Source organism: Penaeus vannamei, chromosome 18 (genome assembly GCF_042767895.1).
Source record: "Penaeus vannamei isolate JL-2024 chromosome 18, ASM4276789v1, whole genome shotgun sequence".
Lineage (NCBI taxonomy): Eukaryota > Metazoa > Arthropoda > Malacostraca > Decapoda > Penaeidae > Penaeus > Penaeus vannamei.
Genome location: NC_091566.1, coordinates 14,090,873 through 14,100,342, shown reverse-complemented (window position 1 = coordinate 14,100,342; position 9,470 = coordinate 14,090,873). Strand labels below are relative to the sequence as shown.

Sequence of the window (9,470 nt, the reverse complement as noted above, 5' to 3'; positions counted from 1 at the left end):
ACACCGTTATGAACACCTTTAATACACTGAAGAAACAACGAAGATTGTGTGTTTCTCTGACCCTGTCATTCAGTATAGTGGGACTCTTTATAATCGAAGGAGAGACCAAGAGGTCTACGACCCCTAGAAGTTACCCAAGAGGAGGTCTATGAGACCGAGAAAAACACCTAAGAGGAGATCTACGAGCCCGAGAAGGACGCCCAAGAGGTCTACGAGCCAGGAAGGACACCCAAGAGGTCTACGAGCTCGAGAAGGACGCCCAAGAGGAGGTCTACGATCCAAGAAGGACGTTCAAGAGGTCTACGAGCCCGAGGATGCCCCAGAGGAGGTCTACGAACCAGGAAGGACACCCAAGAGGTCTACGAGCCCGAGAAGGACGCCCAAGAGGAGGTCTACGAGCCAGGAAGGACGCCTAAGAGGAGGTCTACGAGCCCGAGAAGGACGCCCAAGAGGAGGTCTACGAGCCAGGAAGGACGCCTAAGAGGAGGTCTACGAGCCCGAGAAGGACGCCCAAGAGGAGGTCTACGAACCCGAGAAGGACGCCCAAGAGGTCTACTAGCCAGGAAGAACGCCAAGAGAAGGACAACGAGCCTGAGAAGGACGCCCAAGAGGAGGTCTACGAGTCCGAGGACGCCCAAGAAGTGCACTAGCTAGGAAGGACGCCAAGAGGAGGTCTACGAGCCCGATAAGAACGCCAAGAGGAGGTCTACGACCCCGAGAAGGACGCCCAAGCGGAGGTCTACGACCCCGAGAAGGATGCCCAAGAGGTCTACGAGCCAGAGAAGGACGCCCAAGAGGTCTACGAGCCCGAGAAGGACGCCCATGAGGTCTATGAGCCCGAGAAGGACGCCCAAGTGGTCTACGAGCCAGGAAGGTCGCCCAAGAGGAGGTCTACGAGTCCTAGAAGGACGCCCAAGATTTCTACGAGCCAGGAAGGACGCCCAAGAGGTCTACGAGCCCGAGAAGGACGCCCAAGAGGAGGTCTGCGAGCCCGAGAAGGACGCCCAAGAGGAGGTCTACGAGCCCGAGAAGGACACCAAGAGGAGGTCTACGACCCCGAGAAGGACGCCCATGAGGTCTACGAGCCCGAGAAGGACGCCCAATAGGAGGTCTACGACCCGGAGAATGACGCACAAGAGGAGGTCTACGAGCCAGAGGAAGACGCCCAAGAGGTCTATGAGCCCGAGAAGGACGCCCAAGAGGTCTATGAGCCCGAGAAGGACGCCCAAGTGGTCTACGAGCCAGGAAGGTCGCCCAAGAGGAGGTCTACGAGTCCGAGAAGGACGCCCAAGATTTCTACGAGCCAGGAAGGACACCCAAGAGGTCTAAGAGCCCGAGAAGGACGCCCAAGAGGAGGTCTGCGAGCCCGAGAAGGACGCCCAAGAGGAGGTCTACGAGCCCGAGAAGGACACCAAGAGGAGGTCTACGAGCCCGAGATGGAAGCCAAGAGGAGGTCTACGAGCCCGAGAAGGACGCCCAAGAGTTCTACGAGCCCGATAAGGACGCCCACGAGGTCTACGAGCCCGAGAAGGACGCCCAAGAGGTCTACTAGTCCGAGGACGCCCAAGAGATCTACGAGCCCGAAAAGGACGCCCAAGAGGTCTATGAGCCCGAGAAGGACGCTCAAGAGGTCTACGAGCCCGAGAAGGACGCCCAAGAGGTCTACGAGCCCGAGAAGGACGCCCAAGAGGTCTATGAGCCCGAGAAGGACGCCCAAGAGGTCTATGAGCCCGAGAAGGACGCCCAAGTGGTCTACGAGCCAGGAAGGTCGCCCAAGAGGAGGTCTACGAGTCCGAGAAGGACGCCCAAGATTTCTACGAGCCACGAAGGACGCCCAAGAGGTCTACGAGCCCGAGAAAGACGCCCAAGAGGAGGTCTGCGAGCCCGAGAAAGACGCCCAAGAGGAGGTCTACGAGCCCGAGATGGACGCCAAGAGGAGGTCTACGACCCCGAGAAGGACGCCCAAGAGGTCTACGAGCCCGAAAAAGACGCCCAAGAGGTCTACGAGCCCGAGAAGGACGCCCAAGAGGTCTACGAGCCCGAGGACGCCCAAGAGGTCTACGAGTCCGAGAAGGACGCCCAAGAGGTCTACGAGCTCGAGAAGGACGCCTAAGAGGAGGTCTGCGAGCCCGAGAAGGACGCCCAAGAGGTCTACGAGCCAGGAAGGACGCCCAAGAGGTCTAAGAGCCAGGAAGGACGCCCAAGAGGTCTACGAGCCAGGAAGGACGCCCAAGTGGCCTACTAGCCAGGAAGGACGCCCAAGAGGTCTACGAGCCAGGAAGGACGCCAAGAGGAGGTCTACGACCCCGAGAAGGACGCTCAAGAGGAGGGTTACGAGCCCAAGAAGGACGCCCAAGAGGTCTACTAGCCAGGAAGGACGCCAAGAGAAGGTCAACGAGCCCGAGAAGGACGCCCAAGAAGTCTACTACCTAGGAAGGACGCCAAGAGGAGGTCTACGACCCCGAGAAGGACGCCCAAGAGGTCTACGAGCCAGGAAGGACGCCAAAGAGGTCTACGAGCCAGGAAGGACGCCAAAGAGGTCTACGAGCCAGGAAGGACGCCCAAGTGTTCTACGAGCCAGGAAGGACGCCCAAGAGGTCTACGAGCCCGAGAAGGACGCCCAAGAGGAGGTCTGCGAGCCCGAGAAGGACGCCCAAGAGGAGGTCTACGAGCCCGAGATGGGCGCCAAGAGGAGGTCTACGAGCCAGAGAAGGACGCTCAAGAGGTCTACGAGCCAGGAAGGACGCCTAAGAGGAGGTCTACGAGCCCGATAAGGACGCCCAAGAGGTCTACGAGCCAGGAAGGACGCCAAAGAGGTCTACGAGCCAGGAAGGATGCCAAAGAGGTCTACGAGCCAGGAAGGACGCCCAAGTGTTCTACGAGCCAGAAAGGACGCCCAAAAGGTCTACGAGCCCGAGATGGACGCCAATAGGAGGTCTACGACCCAGAGAAGGACGCCCAAGAGGTCTACGAGCCCGAGAAGGACGCCCAAGAGGTCTACGAGCCCGAGAAGGACGCCCAAGAGGTCTACGAGCCCGAGAAGGACACCAAGAGGTCTACGAGCCCGAGAAGGACGCCCAAGAGGTCTATGAGCCCGAGAAGGACGCCCAAGAGGTCTACGAACCCGAGGACGCCCAAGAGGTCCACGAGTCCGAGAAGGACGCCCAAGAGGTCTACGAGCTCGAGAAGGACGCCCAAGAGGTCTACGAGCTCGAGAAGGACGCCCAAGAGGTCTACGAGCCCGAGAAGGACGCCCAAGAGGTCTACGAGCCCGAGAAGGACGCCCAAGAGGTCTACGAATCCGAGAAGGACGCCCAATAGGTCTACGAGCCCGAGGACGCCGAAGAGGTCTACGAGCCCGAGAAGGACGCCCAAGAGGTCTACGAGTTCGAGAAGGACGCCTAAGAGGAGGTCTGCGAGCCCGAGAAGGACGCTCAAGAGGTCTACGAGCCAGTAAGGACGCCCAAAAGGTCTACGAGCCAGGAAGGACGCCCAAGTTGTCTACCAGCCAGGAAGGACGCCCAAGAGGTCTACGAGCCAGGAAGGACGCCCAAGTGGTCTCCGAGCCAGGAAGGACGCCCAAGAGGTCTACGAGCCAGGAAGGACGCCCAAGAGGTCTACGAGCCAGGAAGGACACCCAAGAGATCTATGAGCCAGGAAGGGCGCCCAAGAGGTCTACGAGCCAGGAAGGATGCCCAAGAGGAGGTCTACGTGCCCAGGACGCCCAAGAGGTCTACGAGCCAGGAAGGACGCCCAAGAGGAGGTCTGTGAGCCCGAGGACGCCCAAGAGGTCTACGAGCCAGGAAGAACGCCCAAGAGGAGGTCTGCGAGCCCGAGGACGCCCAAGAGGAGGTCTACGTGCCCAGGACGCCCAAGAGGTCTACGAGCCCGAAATCGCCCAAGAGGTCTACGAGCCAGGAAGGACGCCCAAGAGGAGGTCTACGAGCCCGAGAAGGACGCCCAAGAGGAAGTCTGCGAGCCCGAGATGTAAGCCCAAGAGGTCTACGAGCCCTAGAAGTTACCCAAGAGGATGTCTACGAGCCCGAGAAAGACACCCAAGAGGAGGTCTACGAGCCCGAGAAGGACGCCCAAGAGGTCTACGGGCCAGGAAGAACGCCCAAGAGGTCTACGAGCCCGAGAAGGACGCCCAAGAGGAAGTCTGCGAGCCCGAAAAGGACGCCGAAGAGGAGGTGTACGAGCCCGAGAAGGACGCCCAAGAGGTCTACGAGCCAGGAAGGACGCCCAAGAGGTCTACGAACCAGGAAGGACGCCCAAGAGGTCTACGAGCCCGAGAAGGTCGCCCAAGAGGAGGTCTACGAGCCTGAGAAGGATGCCCAAGAGGTCTACGAACCAGGAAGGACGCCCAAGAGGTCTACGAGCCAGGAAGGACGCCCAAGAGGAGGTCTACGAGCCCGAGAAGGTCGCCCAAGAGGTCTACGAGCCCGAGAAGGTCGCCCAAGAGGAGGTCTACGAGCCCGAGAAAGTCGCCCAAGAGGTCTACGAGCCGGAGAAGGACGCCCAAGAAGAGGTCTACGAGCCCGAGAAGGTCGCCCAAGAGAAGATCTACGAGCCAGGAAGGACGCCCAAGAGGTCTACGAGCCAGGAAGGACGCCAAAGAGGTCTACGAGCCCGAGAAGGACGCCCAAGAGGAGGTCTACGAGCCCGAAAAGGTCGTCCAAGAGGTCTACGAGCCCAAGAAGGTCGCCCAAGAGGAGGTCTACGAGCCCGAAAAGGACGCCCAAGAGGAGGTCTACGAGCCCGAGAAGGACGCCCAAGAGGTCTACGAGCCCGAGAAGGTCGCGCAAAAAGAGGTCTACGAGCCCGAGAAGGACGCCCAAGAGGTCTACGAACCCGAGAAGGTCGCCCAAGAGGAGGTCTCCGAGCCAGGAAGGACGCCCAAGAGGAGGTCTACGAGCCCGAGAAGGACGCCTAAGAGGAGGTCTGCGAGCCCGAGAAGTACGCCTAAGAGGTCTACGAGCCAGGAAGGACGCCATAGAGGTCTACGAGCCAGGAAGGATGCCCAAGTGGTCTACGAGCCAGGAAGGACGCCCGAGGTCTACGAGCCAGGAAGGACGCCCAAGAGGTCTACGAGCCAGGAAGGACGCCCAAGTGGTCTACGAGCCAGGAAGGGCAACCAAGAGGTCTACGAGCCAGGAAGGACGCCAAAGTGGTCTCCGAGCTAGGAAGGACAACCAAGAGGTCTACGAGCCAGGAAGGACGCCCAAGAGGTCTACGAGCCAGGAAGGACGCCCAAGCGGTCTACGAGCCAGGAAGGACGCCCAAGAGGTCTACGAGCCAGGAAGGACGCCCAAGTGGTCTACGAGCCAGGAAGGACAACCAAGAGGTCTACGAGCCAGGAAGGACGCCCAAGAGGTCTACGAGCCAGGAAGGACGCTCAAAAGGTCTACGAGCCAGGAAGGACGCCCAAGAGGTCTACGAGCCAGGAAGGACGCCCAAGTGGTCTCCGAGCCAGGAAGGACAACCAAGAGGTCTACGAGCCAGGAAGGACGCCCAAGTGGTCTCCGAGCCAGGAAGGACGCCCAAGAGGTCTACGAGCCAGGAAGGACGCCCAAGTGGTCTACGAGCCAGGAAAGACGCCCAAGAGGAGGTCTGCGAGCCCGAGGACGCCCAAGAGGAGGTCTACGAGCCCAGGACGCGCAAGAGGTCTACTAGCCAGGAAGATCGCCCAAGAGGAGGTCTGCGAGTCCGAGAAGGACGCCCAAGAGGAAGTCTGCGAGCCCGAGATGTACGTCCAAGAGGTCTACGAGCCCTAGAAGTTACCCAAGAGGATGTCTACGAGCCCGAGAAAGACACCCAAGAGGAGGTCTATGAGCCCGAGAAGGACGCCTAAGAGGTCTACGGGCCAGGATGGACGCTCAAGAGGTCTACGAGCCCGAGAAGGACGCTCAAGAGGTCTACGAGCCCGAGAAGGACGCCCAAGAGGAGGTCTACGAGCCCGAGAAGGACGCCCAAGAGGTCTACGAGCCCGAGAAGGACGCCCAAGAGGTCTACGAGCCAGGAAGGACGCCCAAGAGGAGGTCTACTAGCCCGAGAAGGACGCCCAAGAGGTCTACGAGGCAGGAACGACGCCCAAGAGGTCTACGAACCAGGAAGGACGCCCAAGAGGTCTACGAACCCGAGAACGACGCTCAAGAGGAGGTCTACGAGCCCGAGAAGGACGTCCAAGTGGTCTACGAGCCAGGAAGGACGCCCAAGAGGTCTACGAGCCAGGAAGGACGCCCAAGAGGAGGTCTACGAGCCCGAGAAGGACGTCCAAGAGTAGGTTTACGAGCCCGAGAAGGACGCCCAAGAGGAGGTCTACGAGCCCGAAAAGGTCGCCCAAGAGGACTACGAGCCCAAGAAGGTCGCCCAAGAGGTCTACGAGCCCGAGATAGGCCAAGAGGTCTACGAGCCCGAGATCGCCCAAGAGGTCTACGAGCCCGAGATCGCCCAAGAGGTCTACGAGCCTGAGATCGCCCATGAGGTCTACGAGCCCGAGATCGCCCAAGAGGTCTACGAGCCCGAGAAGGACGCCCAAGAGGAGGTCTACGAGCCCGAGAAGGACGCCTAAGAGGAGGTCTGCGAGCCCGAGAAGGACGCCTAAGAGGTCTACGATCCAGGAAGGACGCCAAAGAGGTCTACGAGCCAGGAAGGACGCCTAAGTGTTCTTCGAGCCAGGAAGGACGCCCAAGAGGTCTACGAGCCAGAAAGGACGCCCAAGAGGTCTACGAGCCAGGAAGGACGCCCAAGAGGTCTATGAGCCGGGAAGGACGCCCAAGAGGTCTACAAGCCTGGAAGGACGCCCAAGAGGTCTACGAGCCAGGAAGGACGCCCAAGAGGTCTACGAGCCAGGAAGGACGCCCAAGTGGTCTACGAGCCAGGAAGGACGCCCAAGAGGTCTTTGAGCCAGGAAGGGCGCCCAAGAGGTCTACGAGCCAGGAAGGACGCCCAAGAGGAGGTCTACGAGCCTGAGAAGGACGCCCGAGAGGTCTACGAACCAGGAAGGGCGCCCAAGAGGTCTACGAGCCAGGAAGGACGCCCAAGAGGAGGTCTACGAGCCTGAGAAGGACGCCCGAGAGGTCTACGAACCAGGAAGGACGCCCAAGAGGTCTACGAACCAGGAAGGACGCCCAAGAGGTCTACGAGCCAGGAAGGACGCCCAAGAGTAGGTCTACGAGCCCGAGAAGGACGCCCAAGAGGTCTACGAGCCCGAGGTCGCCCAAGAGGAGGTCTACGAGCCAGAAAGGACGCCCAAGAGGACTACGAGCCAGGAAGGACGCCCAAGAGGACTACGAGCCAGGAAGGACGCCCAAGAGGTCTACGAGCCCGAGAAGGACGCCCAAGAGGAGGTCTACGAGCCCGAGAAGGTCGCCCAAGAGGAGGTCTACGAGCCCGAGAAGGACGCCTAAGAGGTCTACGAGCCAGGAAGGACGCCAAAGAGGTCTATGAGCCCGAGAAGGACGCCTAAGAGAAGGTCTGCGAGCCCGAGAAGGTCGCCCAAGAGGTCTACGATCCAGGAAGGACGCCAAAGAGGTCTACGAGCCAGGAAGGACGCCCAAGAGGTCTACGAGCCAGAAAGGACGCCCAAGAGGTCTACGAGCCAGGAAGGACGCCCAAGTGGCCTACCAGCCAGGAAGGACGCCCAAGAGGTCTACGAGCCAGGAAGGACGCCCAAGAGGTCTATGAGCCAGGAAGGACGCCAAAGAGGTCTACAAGCCAGGAAGGACGCCCAAGTGGTCTACGAGCCAGGAAGGACGCCCAAGTGGTCTCCGAGCCAGGAAGGACGCCCAAGAGGTCTATGAGCCAGGAAGGACGCCAAAGAGGTCTACAAGCCAGGAAGAACGCCTAAGAGGTCTACGAGCCAGGAAGGACGCCCAAGTGGTCTACGACCCAGGAAGGACGCCCAAGAGGTCTATGAGCGAAGAAGGGCGCCCAAGAGGTCTACGAGCCAGGAAGGACGCCCAAGAGGTCTACGAGCCAGGAAGGACGCCCAAGAGGAGGTATGCGAGCCCGAGGACGCCCAAGAGGAGGTCTACGAGCCTAGGACGCCCAAGAGGTCTACGAGCCCGAGATCGCCCAAGAGGTCTACGAGCCCGAGATCGACCAAGAGGTCTGCGAGCCCGAGATCGACCAAGAGGTCTGCGAGCCCGAGAAGGACGCCCAAGAGGAAGTCTGCGAGCCCGAGATGTACACCCAAGAGGTCTACGAGCCCTAGAAGTTACCCAAGAGGAGGTCTACGAGCCCGAGAAAGACACCCAAGAGGAGGTCTACGAGCCCGAGAAGGACGCCCGAGGTCTACGAGCCAGGAAGGACGCCCAAGAGGTCTACGAGCCCGAGAAGGACGCGCAAGAGGAGGTCTATGAGACCGAAAAGGTCGCCCAAGAGGTCTACGAGCCCGAGGTCGCCCAAGAGGTCTACGAGCCTGAGAAGGTTGCCCAAGAGGAGGTCTACAAACCCGAGAAGATCGCCCAAGAGATCTACGAGCCCGAGAAAGTCGCCCAAGAGATCAACGAGCCCGAGAAGGCCGCCCAAGAGGAGGTCTATGAGCCTGAGAAGGACGCCCAAGAGGAGGTCTACGAGCCCGAGAAGGACGCCCAATAAGTCTACGAGCCTGAGAAGGTCGCCCAAGAGGAGGTCTACAAACCCGAGAAGGTCGCCCAAGAGGAGGTCTACGAGTCCGAGAAGGACGCCCAAGAGGTCTACGAGCCCGAGGACGCCCAAGAAGAGGTCTACGAGCCGGGAAGGACGCCCAAGAGGTCTACGAGCCAAGAAGGACGCCCAAGAGGTCTACGAGCCCAAGAAGGACGCCCAAGAGGAGGTCTACGAACCCGAGAAGGTCGCCCAAAAAGAGGTCTACGACCCCGAAAAGGTCGCCCAAGAGGAGGTCTACGAACCCGAGAAGGACGCCCAAGAGGAGGTCTACGAGCCTGAGAAGGTCGCCCAAAAGGAGGTCTATGAGCCCGAGAAGGTCGCCCAAAAAGAGGTCTACGAGCACGAGAAGGTCGCCCCAGAGGAGGTCTACGAACCCGAGAAGGACGCCCAAGAGGTCTGCGAGCCCGAGAAGGACGCTCTAGAAGAGGTCTACGAGCCCGAGAAGGATGCCACCTCGGTTCACGAACCTGAGGAGGTGGTTTATGATGCCTCAAACCTCTCTGGGAACTAGGAAAGTGCAATTCAACTCATTGAGAGTCAACTAAAGCTAGGGTTGGAGTCACTCCGAAAATCTGGGGACGTTTCACCTGAAACGAAGAGGACATTCGCCGTCGACCTTAAACAATTCCTTCACCTAGAGATTTTGGAGCAATCTCTCTCCGATAAGATACTGAATCTTTAGTTGGAGCCTGAGATGGTCCAGAAGCTTGAGAAAGAAGGCCAAGACGCCTGAGAACGGTGAATTAGCCAGTCACAGTTGCTGTAGTAAATGAGACAACTCACAACGCAAATGAGACGGAATATAATGATAATAATGA

General features: G+C 59.7%; 3 protein-coding genes across 3 annotated transcripts; all 3 read left to right on the top strand.

The window, feature by feature from the left end:
- The first annotated feature begins 148 nt into the window (after nucleotides 1-148).
- On the top strand, nucleotides 149-2,774 carry LOC138864784 (serine/arginine repetitive matrix protein 1-like). Its single transcript, XM_070133374.1, has 7 exons — nucleotides 149-422; nucleotides 700-827; nucleotides 1,107-1,202; nucleotides 1,419-1,630; nucleotides 1,764-1,874; nucleotides 2,057-2,510; nucleotides 2,616-2,774. Exons 1-7 carry the CDS (start codon nucleotides 149-151, stop codon nucleotides 2,772-2,774), a joined length of 1,434 nt encoding a protein of 477 aa, XP_069989475.1.
- Nucleotides 2,775-2,834: 60 nt separating this feature from the next.
- On the top strand, nucleotides 2,835-5,851 carry LOC138864783 (eukaryotic translation initiation factor 3 subunit A-like). Its single transcript, XM_070133373.1, has 5 exons — nucleotides 2,835-2,995; nucleotides 3,260-3,731; nucleotides 3,906-4,249; nucleotides 4,496-5,170; nucleotides 5,329-5,851. Exons 1-5 carry the CDS (start codon nucleotides 2,835-2,837, stop codon nucleotides 5,849-5,851), a joined length of 2,175 nt encoding a protein of 724 aa, XP_069989474.1.
- Nucleotides 5,852-7,914: 2,063 nt separating this feature from the next.
- On the top strand, nucleotides 7,915-9,163 carry LOC138864782 (S-antigen protein-like). Its single transcript, XM_070133371.1, has 2 exons — nucleotides 7,915-8,571; nucleotides 8,786-9,163. Exons 1-2 carry the CDS (start codon nucleotides 7,915-7,917, stop codon nucleotides 9,161-9,163), a joined length of 1,035 nt encoding a protein of 344 aa, XP_069989472.1.
- The last annotated feature ends 307 nt before the right edge of the window (nucleotides 9,164-9,470 follow it).